The 23284-nt window shown below is 34.6% G+C and overlaps 1 protein-coding gene across 1 annotated transcript; it reads left to right on the top strand.

Moving 5' to 3' along the window:
• Nucleotides 1-124: 124 nt before the first annotated feature.
• Kal1 (Kallmann syndrome 1) lies at nt 125-22080 on the top strand. Its single transcript, XM_067350931.1, has 8 exons — nt 125-2690; nt 5983-6107; nt 14592-14784; nt 15119-15451; nt 18165-18361; nt 18682-18826; nt 18942-19156; nt 19919-22080. The coding sequence occupies exons 1-8, from the start codon at nt 2609-2611 to the stop codon at nt 20147-20149; spliced, it is 1521 nt and encodes a 506-aa protein (XP_067207032.1). The 5' UTR covers nt 125-2608; the 3' UTR covers nt 20150-22080.
• Nucleotides 22081-23284: the final 1204 nt, after the last annotated feature.

Raw genomic sequence — 23284 nt, forward strand, 5'->3', positions numbered from 1 at the left:
TGTTATATTTATAATCCATAAAATTACATTTTTTATCTGAATCTCTTTATTTAAAACTAATATCGAAGATAATTTATTGATATAGAAAATACTTAATAAATATCTATTGTATAGAAGAAAAGAATTTTACTATCGCAGCGAAATCATCATTGCTATTACATGTGATAGCGACAAAACTTTGCTATTATAACTAATTTTTCAAATTGCAATAGCAATAGTAACGACGATTTCGTTGCAATTGCAAAATTCTTTTTTTCGTGTACAATAGATACTTATTAAATATTTTCTATACCAATAAATTATTTTCGATATCAACAAAATCTATTTTGCTGATAGAATAGATGAATTTTGCTGAGTACATTTGTTCATAAAGACATATTATTTCTAACAAATGTATTCTGCTAATACAGCAAAACTGTTGTTGCCAGTACAAATTCTGATGGCAAAGTAAAAATCAATTTTTTATAATAACGATATAACTTGCAGATTTTTTTGCTATCTATATAATAATTAACGTGTTTTGTTATAACAGCGTAAAATTTATTATGTCAGCAAAGTTTTTTTTTTCCGTGTAAAACTATCACTTTATAGACAGTATCGGTACGGGTGTTGCAACGGTGTATTGAGATATCGTCAGCATCGCTACCAATATGAGAGAATTACGAGAAGTTCTTGCCACGAAAAGTGCCGGCTTCTAACCGGGTAATAACGAGCCGGGCTTTCGTGTGGTCGGTGAATGTTGCTAAGTAAGGGATTGATTCACGGGCAGTTATAATACCGCCAAACCGAAGGTCCTAATAGATTCAGGTCAACGCCACTACCGTTCTTCGAAGTCGTTTATTATGTGGGAAGAGAGCGGGCCCCGTTCTCATGCCACACAGGTTGCCGGTAACCTGTGTGTGCATCGAGAGAGGATTCGCTTGCTGCCGCGCCGGGAACCCAAAGTCGAGGTAGAAGGACCCGCCGAGAGAGGACTTCTACACAGATCCTTCTTTCGCACGGCGACTTCTTTTATTTCCACGCGCATCTCGATGCAGTTCATTGGACAAAAATGAGATGCACACTTTAACATTTTTCTTTTTTCATAGAATTTTTTTTTGTTATTAAATTTTACGTATATTTTTTTAAATTATATTAAATGAAATACTTTTAATCACATTTTAATTATGAGAAAACGTTAAAATGTTAAATAAAAATCACGCTCGATTGATGATTACATATGATTAAATTACGACATCGACTGATTTCTCAAGTTACAAATATATTGTAAATTCTTCAATTTTTTATTATAATATATAAAAATGTCTTTCTTAATTGGAAGAAATTTGTCTTTATAATTTGATATGCTTTAAAAAACAAAAATTAAAAAATTACTGATAATTACACATCACATTTCTTTGTCGATTAAAATTATAACAGTTTGCTGAGGGTAGTTGATTGGCAACTTTCTCACGCCTGTGTGAATGGTTATCCTTTGTAAGAAAAAACATCTCACGCCAAGAGTTGTTTTGACCAGCATAGTTACGCGAGAGGCGTTCATTTTTGAAGAATGTTTCTAGTACAGGTCACGTAAGACGTTAAATGGCGATCGAGTTATGGATTAATGTGTACATATATTCTCGCACATATACACGAACAATATAAAAATATCGATTTTATTTTTACAGGTATAAAACTGCTTAATATTGACCACAATTTTTATAAATATTTACGATAATTGAAATACAATTCGGTTTTATGAATATATTTTTTAACATTTATAATACATAAAACTTACTTTGTGCTGTTCTTTTACATTAAAATAATTGATTAAATAAAAAATCTTGTGAAATATCTTTGTGGAATAATAAATATTTAAAAAGGAAAAAAGGTCACAGAGTCACGGTCAACGCGTTCACGGACAACGTGTATGGAAAGAAACGAGCACGATTAGAGATTAAAGAAAGAACCCTCTTCCCTTGAAAGGAGAGGTCAAAGAGCGCTACCGTGTCCCGAAACGCGACAGGGACGCGTAAAAGGAAGAAAAGAAGAAATAGGAAGGAAGCTCTCTCGTGGTCGGATTCGGCGAACCCGCTCCCCGCGCGTGTGTTCCTCGGTTGCGCGCGAGCCAAGCGACCCTTCCTGAAGTTAATGATTCGGTCATTGCGATGGGTGGCGGTGGCGGTGGAGAGTGGTGGAAACCAAGTGGTGTGGGCCCCGGTGTGTAGAGTAGGAGAAGAGTGCGCCAGGAGGGCGAGAGCAGAAGAGGAGGAGGATCGGCTTGCACAGGAAAGTAAGTCCGATCCCAGTTCGAACGCTTCGGTTCGGTCTCACGGGTTTAGTCTTGCACGGCGATTTGTAGTCAGTCGAGAGAATCAGGATCCGGGAGATAGATATCACAGCACGCGTGCGTTATCAGCTAGCGAGCGAGCGAGCGAGTTGGCGCCATGCACCACCGGCCGCATCACCTCTAAGCAGGACAACGACGCATTGTTCGGTGATAAGAAACGCGCGCTGATCCTTTCAACGTTCGAAGAGAAATCCGAAGAGAAATTCTTGGCGCTCGTCCGAAAGAAAAAGTTGTGAAATAGGTTGAGCATCCTGCTTCCGGAAGATCATCGGTGATCCAATGCCGCACGCCGGCAACTCGACGTCAGCTGTAGCCGCGAAAAGAAGACGGAGGCAGCAGTTACCACCAGTCACTTTTAAAAGTACGTATGAAGAAAGGGTTGTAAAGAGAGTAATAAATGTGACACATATTTGCAATCAAATTAACAGTTGACAGAATAAAAATACAATTCCTAATTGCTTTTTACACTTTGTTAATGTTATTTAATGATATTGGCATTGACATACTTATTATTAATTTGACCTATATCTTTATCATTTCATCTTAAAAAAAGTTTACACGAGCTAAAATGTTAATAACCAGTTTTATTGTTTTGGTCCAAGTAACTGTAATTAATATAATAATATAAATATCCTCATACAGCGTGTCTCAGAATTTCAATTTCAATTTAAATGATATATATCTTTACTAGTTTAAAATTAACTTTCTGTTTACTGTAATATTGAGAAACAAATCATTTTTAAGTTGTAATATTAGTTATATTAATATTATATATAATTATATATATAATATATATGTAACGCATATATATTATGTATATAATTGAAAGAAAAGATCTAAAAATAACCAGAATACACCAGAAATGAAGTAAGACATTTCGCGTATTTGCATGAAAAAGCTAAAGTGGATTGACAAGAACCACTTATGAACTCCAGAACTTCTTGTCGAAGTACCGTTTTAACTCAAAGGTTCCCAGTAGTATACAGTTGGAGTATTCTTTTATAGTAGAAAATCGAAGATTAACGATTGAAGCAAGATTGACGATTAAACCTGTCATCATTCATCAGAGAAACAATAAAACCATCAAATTGTTTTGAAATACGTCAAAAAATTTTCTGCTTTCTCTGAAAAAAATATAAAATTTATTAAAGATAAATAATTTTTTAGTGTCAATTAGTAATGATAATAATAATGTTCTATGTTGACCAATAATTCATAACCAGTAAATTAAGAAATTTTATTACTTTTACACTAACAATCGCGGTCAGTTCTTACGCCTAATTTTCTATACATATGGTTTGGAAAAATCTTAGAGAATCTGTACTTAATTTGATAAAAATCATCTTTTTTACAAAATATTAGAAAATAATTTAAATATGCGAAAAAGAACATTACACTATTAATATTATTAGCAATTTGTTCATTATACTAATGTTTAACGTTTGCAAAGTGGCGAGGTTAATAGATTTCGCAGATATCGGATACGTACATCCGGAAGTATGCAAGAGAATTTCTTCGTGAAAGACATTAAGATAAGATATAATGAATGAGAAAAATCTTGAAAGAAATTATTATTAGAGATTAGAGGCGAGAAATATTGTATATATATATAAAAGCACGGTTAGATTTAAAGGACTTGTTATATTAAGGAGGTGTATAGAATGCACTGAGATCCATATAAAACAAGGACGATACGATTAAACTGATTATAAAAATGATCTAAAAACTGTTTATTATTTTTTTTTTGTTATAGCGAAAAGTTAATATTAGTAAATTAACTCTTTAGTTAACGATCCTAACTTTTGCAATCAATAAATAATAAATTACAAGAATAAATTTTTTCATCAAATAAGATCAATAGTTCAACAAGAAATGATTGTGATCAGCGAAAGCATATTCGTGTTAAAATAAAGTATAAGCGTTTAAGAGATTCGCGTTAATTAAACGACCAAAGTTGGGTATTAAACGCGCAAATTGACAGCAAGCAAAAATCGGGGGATTGTCATGTCATTGTGACATTTGATCGTCTCTGGTAATTGGCGATTCTTTCTTGACCAAACTCTCAGGACAAGCACGTCCTTATATTTGAAAGGAAGCATTGAAGTCACCGACAAACGCGGTTCTCTTTGACAACTGATGTCGCAACAAGTTGGGTCAGTCTTGCATTAATATTCACTGACGAAAATTATGAGTATACTGAGAAAATGAAACAATTGATTAAATTAAATAAGATAAAATATAAGCAAACAAAATTAAAGATAAAATTATATTATAATGGCAAATATAAAGAAAGCTATGATAGAATTTGTAATTATGACAAAGTATATAAATTCTAATTTAAAAAAAATAGTATTGTAATAATCAATAACGATATTGCAAATAGATTAATTATTAATTTAGTAATTAATTTAATGAGTAAAAATATTGTTTACTACTTTGTTGAATAAAACTTATCTTTACGAAATGTTTGCACTTACTTAAGAATATTTACGCAAAAGTTCAATAACAACCCTTATTTCTTATCTTATTTTTCGTTTATTCGCATGAACATGATCGATAATGATTAGCCAATATTTGTGCATCTCTTTTATTTCATTCTCATAATTCTCAGTCTTTACTTCTTCTTGGTGTCGTTCTGGTCACCGCATTTACGTGAACGGCGAAAAAGCAGACGCGATTGCCTGCTGCCTTCTTGTCGACAAGCCCCAATCGGAATTCCGAAGAGGCGCGTGGGATCGACGCAGGTAGCGCATATCCCATGATCGCGATCACGATCACGATCGAGCGAGTGCGCGGCCTCGCATGAAACTCGTACTTTTGCTAAAATGGAGAAACAATCTCCGGGAGCGAGCGGCTCGTCCGCTTGGTGGGCGCCGCGAGTAAAAAGAACAAATTCCTAAGATGAGCTAAATGGCGTTCGAAGCTAACGCAGCGGGCAGTATACTAACGGCATGCATACATATCGCGCTTCCACAGAATTACCGTCGTGGGAGGTAGTGCCGATAGCAAACAGAAATGCGAACTTATGAGGAAAGTGCAAAGTGCCGTCGATAAACAAACATTGCATGCGCAGGAGAAACACTGATAATGAAATAATAAAGGATGGAAGGTACAAGAGAGTTAAGTACCATATTTTTTAAATCTGTGTTTCTGTTACAAAAAAGTACCGTGTGTCATACATCTTTTCGTGCAAAAGATAACAAGTACCGCGTTAAATATAAAATTTAATATATAAACCAAATATAGATAAACCAAAATGTTCAAATATGTCTACATATATTAAAATTTCTACTAGCGTTTTATCAAGCCTTTGACGATTTTAAAATACATTTTTGACGCTTACTCTTTTATAATTTTTTCATTAATCAAAGCATTAATGTACATCAGTCTAAAGTAAGTAGAATAAGCAATTTAATTTAATATTACAAATTTTGCAATGAAAGAATCAAATATTGCACAGCGTGTTTTGCGTACTTTTTATTCTACTTAAAAATTGCACACGTAAATGATGGCAAACAAATTGAATTATAACTTGGAATATTAACTTGGAATATTCTGATTCTGAATTTAAGCATTTATATATTATAAAAGAAGAAAAAATATGTTCATTGGCCGCTGGCTGCGGAAGAGTTAATAATACGATGTCCGTGCAGAATGGTGGCCGTGGTGGTTGCTGCTACCAGGATGTTTGGCATCGTGGACGCGATACGTCGAGGAATACGACTCCATTAGAGTGGCCAGGTGCGATGCCCGATGTGGGGAGAATCATCCTGATGAGGTACGTAGGATGCGAGGACGCATTGTAAACGAGATTACGTTATCACCGTTTATAATATCTGTAATATTATTACAGGCAATATAATAATACTATTTTTTAATAATAGTATCATACTATCTTAAGACGTGTCATTTTACACGTCAAGTATACTTTCTCACTTTTATAATTATTTATATCATAAATATTTTTAGAATCTTATCTTACCAACGCTGCTTCGATTCTATCAAAAGATACGCTTTTATTGAAAAATATATTAGCAACTGTGCATTAAAAGTTTTTTATATAAAATTATCAACACGTAAAGTGTTTTTCGATGTTTCGAAAACCGTTATTTAAGATAATATAAGATAACATAAAAGAACATTGCAAAGATTGATAATTGAGTCTGAAAGGATTAACGTCTCAGGATAGAATATTAACACCGCACAAACAACCATTATTCTCGGCAAGTCCGATCGTTGTTGGCATTTATGGCATCGACCTGAGCGTCGTAATCATCCGGAATAATCGGTTCGATTAATCAACGCGCTACATTGTACGCCGCGGCCCGAGTGGAGATCGATTTTAATTTCGATGGCCGATTCGACACTCGATAGCGTCGCTAAATAAACTGGTTCTCGCAACGCTTTGTCGCCTCTCTCACAGACAACGTGGTCGTCAATGATTCATCCTGGCTTGTCCGGGTTTTGCGGGTCCTTGTTCGCTGTAGTTAGTTATGCGAGTTCGAGCGTGTTCCCGAGTCCGTGTCCGCTTGAATCATCGCCACGCTCGACGATTTATGCGATACGCTGTTGTGCCACCGGCCGTGGGACTTGACTCGGTTTCGATGCTAATTCGATGGTCGACAACGAATCGATAATACTGTATTTGGGTCATGTATTCGAAGAAAGATCTGTCGTTCCTAAAAAAACGGATATTTCTCTTAAAAAATCGAGGAGTACTCACGATTTCACTGATTACCCTGTATTCTATCTTTCTTCCTGATAGAATAGGAATTAAAAGCGAATACCAAGATCGTGTTTATTTATTGCTTTATCGCAACAAATGACGCAGTAATGGTGTTTTGATTCGTAAATATCACCGAATACGAACTTGAATCATACATCACGGTGTCAGCGACAGCATCTCACTTCAAGACTATCCCGTTCACGTAACAAGTGAGCAAGTTAACAAGTGAAAATAAAGTACGCTGGCGCGATGCGAGGCATCGCACAGGGTTGAACATTTTAATTGGCGTCGTCCGGACGATAACGCCATAACTATAACGACGAACTACAAGCAACGACATTCATTAACTTACCAGTAACTTACCGGCGGGCGCTTTATTGCTGATATTTTTTTTTGCCGGCGTGTATACACACGTCATTACAGGCAAATGGCCCCGAAATGATTCCGGGGGAGCCGTCGATGGACAGCAGGCCGGGTGGACGAGGAGAAATGACGAAGAGATAGCCCCCGAGCTCTGACTGACGGTTAGCAATAAAATCCCGAAGTAATGGCCTATAAAAGGATTGCGCGCGGCAACACACTAAGTCCGGATGCGCGCCTATGGCGCACTAGAAACGTATCTTCCGACATTATCGAAAACAGGTTCTTATCCCGAAGCACCGACGATCAATCTTCCCGGTGGCATTCGACTGCGCCGCGCGCGTTCTCGCGCGACGCCGCGCTATTCGGAAACTTCGCGGCTGCACGGTGGCGAACGAAACTTCTTCTTTCTGACTTCTCGGTCTTCCGACGCTCGTGACGGCGAAATTAATTCCTTCGCGTTTCCCGCCGGCGATGATGGAAGCGGACTTCCTAGCTTGCTACTGAGATGGAGCTAAACAAGTCTTTAGATGACTTGTAAATGTTGAATGAATTAGCGAAGCGTACGATAATTAAAAAGATTGAGCGCGGAAATGAGATAAGTCCATTATATCTTTGTTGCAAATACAATTTCATATCAAAGATAAATTTATATCATTGACTACTAAACCACGTCGATTGAAGATTTATATCCTTAATTTGGAAGTAGTTCTGTTCCTTGATTCGTGTAGCTTGTCGTTTTCACGACGTTTTGATTCATTATTAAATGATTTTTTCTCGATCAGTGCGTAAAGTATATTTTCGAAGTCATCGTCATTCCAGTGAGAATATTTTGCACACGTTCCACTGGAATTTATTGCGTTGTAATTTTATTTTTACGGAATCCGTTACCCAATCTTCTACATTTTCTTAATAGCGCGCAGTAATTAACTGACGTAATCGCAGCCGCCGAACTTCCCTGAGAACACTTGCTCGGCAAATGCGAATTCCATGATGCTAATCGCGCGGCGCCTTATCGGATATTAATTAACAGAAAAAGATAAGAGGATGCTAAAAAGAAACAATTAGCACTTGTTTTCTTTTATCATAAATCAAAGGTTAGTGGAATTGTCAGAACAGAATTCGGTTAATAACTTCGTTTGCACGTATTACGAAAATAGAAAAAACCGAAGAGAAAAAATGTACGCTCTCTGTTATTACAATTAACTTCATTAGCATAACTGTCAATGCCAAACTTCATTTTGGAAGCAACATTTAATGAGCAAGCATGAATTCCCCGGTATCAAAGCGGCGGCATCCTTTGGTATGTTGATTGAAAAAGATAAACCTCTGCCGTTATAACAATCGACTTCGTTAGTGAGATCGTTGCATCGCCGACAACTTCACCGAGAACTCACCGGGTTCGCTGATCGGACGCGAGTTCCACGCTGTATCGATCATACGCGGTGCTCTTTCGATTGTTAATTGTCGGTGTCGTCGCGGTGAAAGAAAAAGGAAGTGAAAAGAAGCGCGAAGTGCAAGGCGAAGCGAGAAGAAAACGATGCCTGGCGAATCGCCAATGGGCAATATAATTTTCTTAACGACGGCGATCGGCGGCCAGCCAATTCTCGCGATGAACTTCGATCGAAGGCCGCCTCGGCCATACCGATATTAATGAATACTTCAAACCGCGATCTTCGCGAAGTCTTTAATTGGGATAGCCCACCGAGAGAGATCGCGTAAAGGAGAGAGAGAGAAGGAGAGAGAGAGAAAAATGACCGGTGCTGCGGGGGAGGTGGAGGGGGAAAGGGAGCAACGATCGGCGTGCATGATTTTTCAGTATTGCCGATCGACACTATCGCCGATCTTCGCGGCGGACTACATTAGTCTCCTGCCATACCCTAATCTTCGCGATCACTTCACAACGGCAGCGCGCATCGGACTTCGCGAGGCAGCCTCTCTCAACTGGAACAGATCGGTCTCCGCGCGCCTTCGGCGCGATCGACGGAGGGGGCGATGCGGAAGGGAGGCAGAGAGAAGAGCGAGATCCGGTGAACTTCATTAGCGTTCTTATACACTTTGATCCTCACGATCGCTTCGGATATCATTCGACGATCTCGGCGCGCATCGGCAGAGTTAATTCTTCGACCGTGACGACGCTTCATCAGATCGCGCTCTTTGCTCAGCGAATCGGTTTGCTCTTTTCACCCTGTAACGTTCTGAGGGCGATTATCATTCGCGATGCGAGTACTGCGAAATACTGTCGATCGTCCACTTATTTCTTCTGATGCGTGTCGAAAGAAACACGCCAGAGAAAATCGTGGCGGGATACCTTTTCAGACTGCAGTCTGTATTTAAGGTCTGAACTTCTTGGAACTTATTTCTACATTATTATAAATATCATAGGAAGTTCTTCAAGAATTTCGTTGAACGAGTTTTGTTTCTTTATCTCTATCCAACTAATTTAATTCAGATTAAAGCACCCAGAAATGGTTTTTAAAAACAATACTTATATTATACAAATATGTGCATACAATTAATAATAATAAAAACTGAGAAATTTAGAAATTTATTTCAAAGAAATACTTTTTGTCTTTAAATTGTTTGGAAAAATAATTAATAGATTTAAATTGTTTGAACTACAGTGAAATCAGACGCGATTTAGCCACATATATTTGTAATTTAAGAAATAATTCGAAGACCTACCATTAATTCGTCATTAAGGTCATTAAGTCTTTAATTAAAATCTTTTGGCATGTTTCTATTCTTGAACGAGTAAATAATGAAACAAAACAAATTAATATATTTTTAATAGCATTAACGCGGTTAATGAAAGGTGATCAAGTTACAGGATAATGTTAATTATTCCATGTAATTGATTTATGATTACGGTGGAATGTAATGTAATAATTCTCATAATAACCAATGTCCTATTTCGTAACAATTCCGACTATATTTATCGCATAGCGGTCTGCATAATAGTACTTCTTTTCCATTGCTCCTTGTATTATCTGATATCGCCGAGTCATAGAGGCGCCACTTCGCTGCGGAGAATGGAATTCCAGCTAATGATAAATAGAACCTTTATATTAAACCATTTTGCAGCATTACAGAGATTTGTATGATAACTTTCTCTCCAAAGCATTTGCGCACCTATAATTTCACATGCTCTACATATTATACTTGCGATTTTATACAACATATTTAAAAAATCTACACACCTTTTATTTATAATATAATTTACAAAAAATTCCAGGGGGAGGATAATCAGTTATAAATTATGGATGTGTTCGATTATGGATGTGACGATATTCTGCTGAAAGGATTACTCGATAATATATGAGGAGAAAATTCTAAAATTATAGTGCAATTTTGATCATATAATTTTTTAAAATTTATTTAAATTTATGTTTAAGTTTTCCTGTCTATAAATTATACAGTTTTTAACAGCAACTCGACGATAAATAGTAATAAGCTCCGGAGACACTGCATTGAGACGTATAATATTCTTGTTTGACTCGCAACAAATCTTAACTAACTGACAACGGAACGCGGAAGCCAGCCCACCGATCACTATGGCGTGCTTCTGCATTTTTACGAAAAGTGTAATCGAGAGAAAGATACTACGTTGCATACACATCGACAAAGTATATGTCCCGTACGTGATTCTACTTACTACAACTACAAATTATCTGAGATATTACACTATGATTAGAGGTTCTCGTTTAGCTTGGTTTACTCTAGTACATCGTTTGGTAATTGACATGATGACGGATGATGCGCTACATCTGTAGTGTTCTACATATATTTACATATGATGATAAGAAAAGACAAAGTTTTATTTAACTTTTTTTTTATGTGCAGAGATTTTGTATAATTTTACTTTACATATTTTATATTTTTTATACAAAAATTCTCAGGATAAATTGATTCAATAATTGAATAATTGATTTTTCGTGACAAATAAGTATCTTCGACTCTAAATATGTTTAATCCCTTAGCGTTTCTAATTTTATTTATATGTAGGATTATTGAACCACCTTCTTTTCATCAGACTGCACAAACCATCTCAGGAAGTTTCAGTTCTTTCCAAATGCGCAGTTCCATTTTGCGGAATGGTAGGTGTGGATCCTCGGAAGTTAACTCGGCCGGTGCCCGAAGGCGTTTTCGAGAAAATGGGCAAATATAATAGAGGAGTAACATGATACGTATGATTTCGCCAACAATGTTGATCGCGGCGCTACCGGCGATGCTATCCTGGCGGTGAACTTTATTAGCTGGTCAACGGCCCCGAACGATCACCGCCGACGATGCCGTCCAGATCCGCGCTCGATGTATTCGCTTCTCACCGTAAAAAGTAGGCCAATAAGTAAGCGAACCAGTTTATCCGACCGTTCGAATGATATACAGTCGTGGTCGCGACAGTACAACGGCAAGTACACGCTTCCATCATCAAAGCGAAGAAATGCTCTTGGATCTTCTCCGGGAAAAGCTCGCGGTTTGCCTCTTCGCGAATCTTATTGGGGACTCCGCGCGGAATTTGCCCCCGCCTCAACAGGTCGTCGATCTCTTCTTTCGTGACTGGAGACCCCTAATATTAACATCAATTAGCATTAATTTTCCGAACGCGCATGAAATGTACAAAATACAGAAAAAAAGGAAGTGAAGTAAACGTCTTCTTTTATTCTCTATTTTTATGGTTTTTAATATTTGCGAAATCTTTTGTATAGTTTACGTGGTATATTTTTTCAGTATACAGCTTTCTTATTCCTTCTTTTGCACATAACGCTTGCATTTCTTCTCTTTGCGAAAATCCCTTATTATATGACATTAAGGAAGTTCTGATACATTGAAGTTCATTCCAGTCATAATTGCTAAATTATCTCTGAGAGATATAACGCAGATCGTCTTGCAAGTTTTACGTGCTGCGTGTACCTGACGGTAGTCATGTTAATATTCGATACACGTTTCCCTTCGTCACGCTTATTCAAATATCGGATGTATAATCCTTAAAGTACAAGCTGCTAACGACCAACCATGTCATGTTAATTGACTACATCGCACATTTAATGATTTACACAGCACGCTACTTACGCTATTTTTCACTCGCGTGAATTATGCTTTATAAAATTAGTATTTGAAAAACAAGATATTTTCGAAAAAAAACCTTTTGCACGCTCTTTACTCAATTCTTTATCGTTTGCTACAAAGATAAATGAAAATGTAATAAAAAATAGTAAGAAAATTTAAATTTATTAGATTTATTGGAATTTAAAATTTTATTAGAATTTATTAAAAATTAAAAATTCTTTAAATTAGCAAACGACATCATAAATATGAGACGCTTCCTCAACAAGTGCATTCGTTCGCAGTGTTTTCTTCTAAAGAGATTCTTTATGACCCATTTAGTCGCACGCACGTGTCACTGCAGAACGGCAGACTGTAAACTGATTAACATCCGGCATAGATTTACGAAACAAAGCAAAACGTTTTGCGTTTTATAAACGACGATTTTTTTCTATTCTTTTTTTTATGCATACGACACGTTTATTTGGATCCTATTAAAGTCGATTTTGAAACTTGATACGATACACTTATTTTAACAAGACTTTGCAAATTTGCCTTGAGTCGCTATTAAGCTTAACGACTCGTACTTTGCGAACGTCGTATTACCTACGCTTATAATCATATATTTTACGACGCCATCGCCGCTTATCTCATATCTTGTGTTTTTCGATCGATTTCATCGAGCCGGCTTTCTCGCGTCTACATTGTACGAAAATGATGACGGGATAAAAACACGCGCGAACTCGAACGCGCATTAAGTTGAAATATATATGGAGGACCATCTTCGTCCTGATGATCGGGAATCCGCCTCGGGGCTCGTTTAAAGGACCTGGACTCGCATTTCGCGTCAGAACGGAATCGAGGATCGGCAGTTTCGTAACTATGTAGTGAGAACTGGCTTCCACGAAAATGGCAGGGAAGCTCCCATTCGCGGCAGAGCTCGATATATCGGCGGCGATTTGTCGTATATTTATTTTTCTTTTCTTTTCCCGCGATTGGCCGTATCTTCTTCAGTACCGACGGGATTGGATCGGATCGCGGTCATTTTGAGCAGATCGAGAGCACTTCGATTAAGACGGAATGCGATGAAGTTGCATCGACCTTGATAAACCCGCGCCGCTGAAAGAGTTGTGATTTTACATGAGCTGTTGCAAATAGTAGTATAAGTCAACGAAAATTGGAGTTAAATTTTTATCAACTTTGCTAATAATCATTTCTGACAAAATTTTTAAAATTAATTTAAATAAATATAAAAATAAACAATTTTTTAACGGAATTGTACAAAAAATACTGCATATTTTTTTTCTTAAGATATTTAAATTTTTCAAACCAAATTTGCTGGCTGTTTTAGATTTTATATAGATGATTGACTTTTTTAAATTAATATTGATCTTTCTGTGAAATAGATATAAAGATATTTTGACGATTCTTAATTCAATATACATTACACTTAGTCGTGTTAAAACATTACTAGGATAAAAACTCAAATAGATATCGTAAATATTTTTTCGTGTCGTAAATATTTTTGCACCGCGTTATTGCGCTTTGCGTCCGCATCTTGAATTACGCTTCCGGTAATAAAAATGATGATGAAAATGTCGTCATGCTGTATGGCGCAAAAACTGGACCACTTATCGCCGCTATGCGTATTCCAAGATGAACGCTGCCTAATTAGACAAGCACTGATTAAATAGTAAGTGTTTGTCAGATTTTGATGATTTCCGGATGTCGTGGAATAGTCAGAATAATAAGAGTATGTGTGCAATTTTGTTTGAAAGTTGCTGATTCTATATATCTATTTATAACAGATTGTACATATTAATTAATCAAATCTTAGATTATTAAACAATATTGATATCTGAATGTTGGTTTTGAAGTAGCAATTATATTTTGTGTTTTCAGCAAGGATTTTTTTACATAAAAAATATCTTTTTTTAGTACGTTTCTTGTTTAAATAATATTATTCATTTACATTTTAACCATGATATACTAATATGTTTTGCGTATTTTATAAGTTACTCATTTAAGTCGTATATAATAGTACATTTTTCGAAGATGTCAAAGTATCAAGAGATATTTAGAATAAAATGTATTTCATAGATCTTTTCTTATTTTTTATTATCATGTTAGTGTATAGAAAACTGCTTGATGTCGAATTATACGAAACCTGGCTATTGTCCCGAGAGGACTTCTATGACGCCCTTTGAAGCCGCTTGCTTGGTCGCCTGCATCGACGACTCCCGTTGTCCGGATTTGGCGAAATGTTGCGCCCACGATTGCGGCATTACATGCATGCATCCCATCGGTTTGGACAGTCGAAACGGTAAGTTTCGTATAAGTTACGTATGTTTTTTATTTATCCTATATGTATTATATGCACCTTATCGTACCAACAAATTTTCAATTGTCGATAAAAATTGCAAAAATAAAGAATTGTTTTAGGAACTAAACTTTTCAAAGATATAAACAGATAGTAAAATCTTATATACACGTTATTTATTTCTAATTTAAATTATTAAAATTGAAAAATACATGATAATTTACCTCACTATTTTTGCCAAGCAAAGATAAATTGCAAGTCGTTTAAAAAATTTCTAGATGAAAAATGACTTCGTAGATCTTATTTGATTCCTGAAATAACTTTTATTTTAAATTAGATTTGCCAGCTATACCAGAGAATCTACAGATACAACAGCAAAAGAGAAATCTGGTGTTGCTCACGTGGCGTAATGGCAGGCCGGCCGCCAATAACGTGTCCGCCAACAATGAAAACGATGTCCGATATTTGGTGGAAGAGCGTCACCTGATTGGCCCTAGATACCTAGAATCCAGACTAAGTTCCTGGACCGTGTGTCACGTATCGACAAAACCGCACGCAAGTCTTCGAGGCCGGCTGAAGACGGGACACTGGTATCAGTTCCGAGTGGCGGCTGTCAACGGCAATGGATCGCGTGGCTATTCGCAACCATCTAGGCCCTTTAAAACAAAAGGTGAGTGCATCCATAAAAGAGAAAATTGAAACAAAACCAAATAAGAGGATAGTTGAACGGAGATAGATTGTTTAAAAAAAACCTACACACTTTAATAATATAAATAAACAATCATGTTTAATCTGTGATGGAAGATACAAGATGTGTTTACTTCCAAATTTATTACATATTGTAATTATTTCTATTTTCTCCATATTTGTTTCAATGTTAGATTTTTATATATTGTACTAATAATATTTATACATTTTTATATATTATCTAATCCATAATGTTAACCACTGTTATTATTTGCAGTTAACTTTTTTTTTACAAAGAAGAATTGTAACAATATTAGAACTCACAAATTTAATAATTTCAATTTTATTGATGATACATCCGATACATTTTTCCTCAATTGCCATTTCTGAGAATTTTTATTTTTTATTTTTTATTTTTAAGAACAAAATGGTGAATGAATATGCCTGATTTAATATCTGAAAGATTATTTGTTATGTTAAAAAAAAATTATAAAGCAAACAGACGCGATAACGTTATGACTGATACAGACGAAATCTTACCAATGTGAACGTAGGCAATGTCAGATTGTAATTTGTGAACTTTGTAAGTTTACATTCTAATTTATTAGCTATTATCAGCAATAGAAATAAACGTTTCACCGACAGCTTAAACCAATAACAATCTTCGAAACGCTATGTCCGTTATTTCTTTACTCTAAATTGAGACAAGAAAACAATAATTTAAGAAAATTGTGGAAGACTAGTTATTATGGTTGATTATCCGAACTTGTGGAATGACTCGTCTCACGCAAGGTCGACATGTGTAACGTTGCATCAAAGGAAATTTCTTGATGAGTATGTTCGTGCTTGAAGACTGTTTGTTTGTTAATTTCGGAATTCGGACCATTAACCCGCAGTCAAAAGTTCCAGAGTTGTGTTAATCATTAGCGCAAATTGTATACGGTAAGTATTGCTTAATGTTGATCTTTCGCACGCAAATTAAACTTCTTGAAGTGAAGGCCAATGACTAACGTGAAAACCAATATCAATAGTCGCCATCAAAAGGTCGTGAAAACGATTATGCGATTTAATAAAAAAAAAAAAAGATAATTATACTCTAATTAATTTTAGCGATGTAACCAGCATAAATAAAATATAATGTCAATTATTATTTTAAACGCATTTTAAATAAATTGTTAATACATTAGCACATAAATTTTCCAGCTGTACGTATGTCGCGATTGCGCCAAACAGGTTTAGTTGATAAAAAAGAAACGACAATTAATATGACGAACGGGTCACGCATCAACAGATCATGCGAAACCGGATTAAACGTTCTCTCTAACATATAAGTGAATAAAAATTCAGTTGAAAATCTCACATTCACGTGATTATCATTATTGATCAGTCGGGATCTATGATTTATTACTTTATGCATTGTATTATTTATTTTTTAGATATATCTGTAGTTGTAGACATATTCAAGAAAAAACATATTCTAAATTGTCATCGAAATGCACTGTTCTGCTTTATCGCTCTTGTGCGAAATGTACGTCTATTGTAGAAGTATGGCATACATTTAGAAAAATAATATACATAAAAGAGAAATATAATTTTAATCTGTGAAAAAGTATGAGTGTAAAACTTACCGCATCTAATAAAACTTGCACGCAAACTTGCACGCACATCATCAAAAATTCGCTTATCGAACAAAATGTGTGCACAACCACAATTTCATCAGCTAAAGACTTGAATGACTAAAACATTACGAAAACTTTACGTATATGTTATATTTAATGATGATATTTGTTATAATTAAGTTTTAATATGCAGTTTAATGTTATGTTATATAAAGAAGTTTATTTTAACGGTTTTTACTCACAGCCAATATAACACCGAGATATAACGCCATGATAAAGCCGCAGAACTCCAAGATCTTCGCACATCCAAAGATAAGCCACACACAAGCGCTGTATATCTTCCAGCCAATCGAGAATGACGAATTGCTTGTGATCGGAAACAAATTGCCCGAGAGTTTGTTTATTAGATCATTTAAGAGATGCACGTTTTGGAAGTCCATCGCTCTCGACTACTGTTTCTTTGAATGTTATTCGTATTCGAACGTATCGTACAATGATGGTTCGGATGGTTCTTTATGCGATAACCGTTTAATGCTTTTGATTTTTGTGTGCCACTCTACGCTATTTTTTTTACAATTAATGTTTTACAGAGTTTTTTCAGCGTTTATTTTCTTTTTGAACATACTAAGAAAGTTTAAGTTAATTATTCTTAATGATTAAAGTTGTTGTGTTAGATATAATTGGTTCTTGAGACAAATTGTTATTTTTAATACTAAATATGCTTGCTTAGTTTCATTTTTCATGCCGTTGTTCATACTATTTTCCAAACTTCAGTACTTTTCTTTCGGCGTGCAAATTACTCATGAAAAATACTATCGACTTTTTTGGGGATTTTTCGATTTTTCTTACTTTTCCTGAGTGTTATATTTGTTATATGCTGTTATACAAAAACTTATGGCAATGAATTATGAGGATTTAAATTACTGAAGATGATGAAATCGTGTGATAATCATGAATTGTATTTTTTAATTTATTTACTATAATATACACATTAAACTCTTTTTGTTAAATTAAGTGCTAATTTAGTATGCTGTCAAAGAAAACGATTATTTTAGAACATCTCATCGGTCGTTCCAGAGCCGCGAAATCCAAAGGAACCGCAGAACTTGACACTGTCTAACGCACGTCTCGTCGGTGGAAAGCTGCGTATTAATCTACGGTGGGTTAAACCGGCATCGGACGTGCCGATATCGTTTTACAAAGTATTCTGGAGTAGACTTATTCATGGACCAACAAACGACTCCATTCTCGTATACCACAAAACAATTTTTAAAGTAAGTTTTTCTTATCACTGGTAAATTCTTCCACAAATTTCTGACAATTGTTTTATGCGCAACAATAAATAAAAATATTGGACTAATTTTATTTTAAATAATTACAGGAAAATATTAATGAAGTTAATTGTCATCTTGTACAATTATCTTAAATCCAATGCTCGAAGTCGTCATAAAATTCGCATTAAACGATTTCGATTTATTTAAAGTAAATCTTGCAGATTATTAGTTCGAAATGTTAAAAAGTTTGCTGTTACAATTTTTATCTTTGATTCAACATTTAGGTTGTTTTAATTAGAACTTCCATATGTATTTCCCAGGATAAGACATGTTATGAGCTGAAGAATCTAGAGCTCAAGTGCCAGTACTTCCTGCAGGTGCAGGCGGTGGCGATATACGGCGGTCGGCGTCTGACATCGCGCAAGGCGTCCAAAGTCTTCAACAGCACCGATTACATGGCGTACGGTAAGATACTAAATTGTTTCGCTCTCGGCGATGGCACGCCAGTCCATCCCTGGTTTCCCTTCTAAGTTCAGTGTAATTCGGGATAACCAACGAAAGCAGTGACCTTTCATTGAAGCCGACGTCGGGAGACGTTCTCGCAGGTGCGAGCGAACCGAGGCCAATCTCCATGTACGTCGCATGAACTGCCACTGCGGGGATGTCGACGTGCGTCTGGTCTGGCCGACGAGCAATGACGCTACCATGTACAATGTCACATGGCGACAGGAATCTTGCACGCGCGAGAAAAGCTTGGAACGTCGACGAAAACCCGCCGACTGGAAAGTGGTTCAGGTAAAGTAAGATTTCCAGTAAGATGTTTTTTCTCTTGTTTTTCATTTTACTCTTGCTAGCTAACATGATTGCCATTATTAATTTTAAGAAATGTAACGAGCAACACAGAAATGCAGACTGTAAATTTACTTTGTAAAATTATCAATTACTATTTCAGATTACTTAGCATATCAGCAAAATAGATTAAGCGAAATTATTTTCAGCAAATGAAATTGGTATCCGTAATAAAATATTAACATATTCCGCTTTGACAGCAAATTCATTTTTCTATAAGAGATATATGAGGAAAAATGCTGTTGTGTGGACAAGATTTTAAATTTTGACTTATTTTTTTATTATACCAGATACAGACAAGCACGTGTGTAGCACGCGCTATGTATTCTTTCGATTACAAAGAAATATATATTATAACTCTATCTAAGAAGACACTGAACATTTTCTATGAAACACAAAAGTAATGAAAAAAAATTCTGCAGTACCTTCTTAAAATATGAACTGTATGTATAAAGTATATAACTTTCGCTATGACAACTGCTCGATGTAAGAAAAAAAAGCCATAAATGCGAGTATCGACTTTACATGCCTTTTTAAAAATTTTTATGTCCATGTTATGTAAAATAAAATAAAATTCTTTTTTTTTCTATAGCTCTCATTATTTATCAACTGCTATTAAAGTCATTGTGCCAAAATTTTGCTAATTATTATTATTACATGGATTGCATATATTTTTTCCAAGTTGTCATAAAAGAAATTTAATTTCAGACAACGCACTATGATCTGCAACAACTTCAAAACGACTGCACATATAGCGCAAATATAAAGAATATACTGAAGAACGGCGGTAATAACGGCCATGGGACTAGTATAGAGTTCTTTGCGACCGGGTGTCTGGATGATCAGAAGCGACGGAAACATTCGCGGCGAAAGACAGCGCGATGTAAGGCAAAATCGTCCAGATCTAAAAGACATTTTTCAGATATATATGTAATATGAATTGCTTGCAGCGAAAGAAAAAATTGAAAACGAAAAATTGATAAACGAGTTTTATAAGTTGTGATGGTAATATTCATAACTTATGAATTTTAATTAAATTCTATAATTTTTATAAATATTACCGTAGTAACTTACAGTTTAATTGCTCCGAATAGGAACACTCATTTTATTTCATAATACGGATGTTGCAAAAAGTTTTTGATGTCAAGACGTTAAGGTTTAAAATTATTTATTGAAGAAAGTTCAAAATTATCGCAAATTTTTAAGTACTTTAAATATTTAAGCTTTTTTTATAGTAAAAACCGAAGCTCATAATATTAGATCTCTGATACATAAATGTTTTTATTATACGTAATTTTTTTATATTTTTAGATATAAGATAAAATGTTAAATTTCAACGTTTAATTAATTCCAGAATTTCATATAATTAAGAATTGAAAAGAAATTATATCGAGTTGAATTTAGCTTAAAAGATCGATTCCATTAAACTTTGGTATCTCATTTTTAACGTTTATTGATGGAGCATCAAGTATTCTTTTCAAGTAAATTTATTATTTATTTATAAAATAAAAAAAGAAACTAAACTGGATAAAGGCCATAAACAATGTTGACAATTATAGTTGTGAGTGAGTAACAACTTTTTTTTTTAACTATATTCGTTTTTTACAAATACAGTAAATAACATTATTTTCCGATATATTATTTTCTCTTAATAATTTGTAGTTTATTTATTAATAAGATAAAAATATGACTCGTTTTTTAGTTTTGATAATAGACTATTTCACAGAATATATGGAACATTTTTCAGACACTTAAAATCGAGTGATTTTCAAATCGTTAAAATTCGGTAAAAACACATTACAAAAAATTAAAAAGCATTTCAAACTTGAAGTTTGTACTTTCATGTGCTTTAGACTTTTTAAAAAAATTTTTCATGTTTACATTTTTTTTATGACAAAGGAATGTGTTGTTTTATTCTTAAAATTACGTACGTTCAACATTCTGCAGCTGGGTACAAAAATTTTTCATAAAATTTATGACAAATGCTCGGCTGAAAAAATCGTAGCAAAATAAAAAAAACGCGTTTTATAGATAACATGTTGTAGTATTTGAAACATGTCATAAATTTTGTGAAAAATTTTTTGATTGACAACAAAACAATGTGTTCTTTCTTGAAACTTAGAAAAGTAAATATAAAAAATTTTCAAGAACGGTCTAAATCGTGTAAAAGTACAAGTTTCAAGCTTTAAAATGTTTTTTTAATTTTTTATATACGACGATTTTTCGCTGAGTTATAACGGTTTGAAAATTGCTAAATTTTAAGCGTCTGACCGTCTCGACCGAGCAGAGCAGTGCAGAACGGCTCAGTGCGCGCCAATATGTATATATGACGCGCCATTAATACGGCATCGTGCGTATTAATGGCGCGCACTCAGCCAGTCGGTCACATTGCTCCACCGCGTCGAGACGTTCAAACGCTTAAAATTTAGCAATTTTCAAACCGCTGTAACATAGTGAAGAATCGTCGTAGACAAAAAGTTAAAAAAGCATTTTAAAGCTTGAAACTTGTACTTTCACGTGTTTCAGACCGTTCTCTAAAAATTTTTCATCTTTATACTTTCAAGTCCAAAGAATGAATACATTGTTTTACTGTCCATAAAAAAATATTTCTTGCAAAATTTATAAAATGTGTCAAAAACATTTTACCTACAAAACGCATTTTTGTAAATTTTGTTACGATTTTTTTATTTGAAAGTTATACGGTTTTAAAACTAACCCTAAATTCTGTAAAAAATAGCGTTTACTATCGGCAGCAGCATCTGTGTAAAAAATAAAGGTTTTACCTTCAAAGTTGAGTTGAGAAGCGGGCTAAAAAAACCATAACAAAATAAAAAAAGAACGCATTTTTTAGGTAAAATATTGTAGTTTTCGACATTTATCATAACTTTTGCAAAAAAAATTTTTGTATCAAGCTGCAGAATACTGAACGTATTGCAAGAACAAAACAATATGTTCTTTTTTTGTGCCCAAAAATGTAAAGATTACAAACTTTCCATAAACGGCTTAAAACGCGTGAAACTATAAACTTTAATATGATTTTTTATTTTTTGTTTAGAATAATTTTTTACGAGTTACGAGTTTTGGAGATTTAAGAATTGCTCAATTTTTTTGTCTCTGAAAAATGTGTTCTATTTCTTGTGGAATAGTGTATATAAAATTAATATACGTAGATTTATTTTATATAAGTTATTTTTTTTTATAAAATTCAGTTTTTACTGCCTTGTGCCTGTTCCATGTTTCATGTTGCTCCCACACAGTGCAAAAATAATATAATATTTATTATTTTACTACTTAATTATATATATAAACATGTATAATAGGTTTTAAACTGATTTATATTTTTATGCATTATAAAATGATTTTTATAAAAATTTAATTGTTTTATTTGACATTCATTATCATATGTGCTTAACAGTTACATTGTAATTAAGAACAACCATCACTGAAGAGAAACGATGTAATAAATTTCAAGTAAGTTATATAATATATTATTATTGTTAACCGAGATTTGTAAAATTTTTCTTAGGTGCTTTTTCTTAATAACATGTACACAAAGTCTGCTAATAACTACATTTACACTTTTCTGTCGTATTTAGCCAAATTTTAATTGGTTTTGTGTTTTCTTTACTGAAATGAAAAGTATAAAGAAGGATGTTAAAAATAGGTCGATTTTGGCCCATGGTGTGGAACCAAAACTACAAATGGTTTCTTATAGATTTTATACCGTAGAATCACGTGGTAAAGTCCGTTTTCTTCTAGACAGCGGGGAAAGTACGGAAAAATTGAAAAAAAGATCATGAAAAATGCAATTTTCCGTATAAAAACACATGTACTTATAGATGTACTTGAGTGAACACAAGTGTGTCCAAGCTTTTTTCTTGTGGGTGTGTGTGTGTGTGCGTGTGTGAGTGTGGTTGTGTGTGTGTGTGTGTGTTCTGATAAAAGTATTTGATTTTCTAATTAAATGTTTCTTTACCGTCGGTATTAGCGTTACCCGATGTGCATCACGGAGAGGTTGCCTGAGCGGTTTTTGCACATTATTTGGCTCTGAAAAGAGCCGATTAAAAGTAATAA

The sequence above is a fragment of the Linepithema humile genome, chromosome 3, assembly GCF_040581485.1.
Source record: "Linepithema humile isolate Giens D197 chromosome 3, Lhum_UNIL_v1.0, whole genome shotgun sequence".
NCBI classification, from domain to species: Eukaryota; Metazoa; Arthropoda; class Insecta; order Hymenoptera; family Formicidae; genus Linepithema; species Linepithema humile.

What these genes read in the sequence shown, in the direction of transcription:
- Kal1 (XM_067350931.1), top strand. Translation starts at nt 2,609, where the DNA reads ATGCCGCACGCCGGCAACTCGACGTCAGCTGTAGCCGCGAAAAGAAGA. An exon ending in ACCACAAAACAATTTTTAAA is followed by an intron (nt 18,362 to 18,681) that starts GTAAGTTTTTCT and finishes TGTATTTCCCAG; the next exon opens with GATAAGACATGTTATGAGCT. An exon ending in CACCGATTACATGGCGTACG is followed by an intron (nt 18,827 to 18,941) that starts GTAAGATACTAA and finishes CTTTCATTGAAG; the next exon opens with CCGACGTCGGGAGACGTTCT.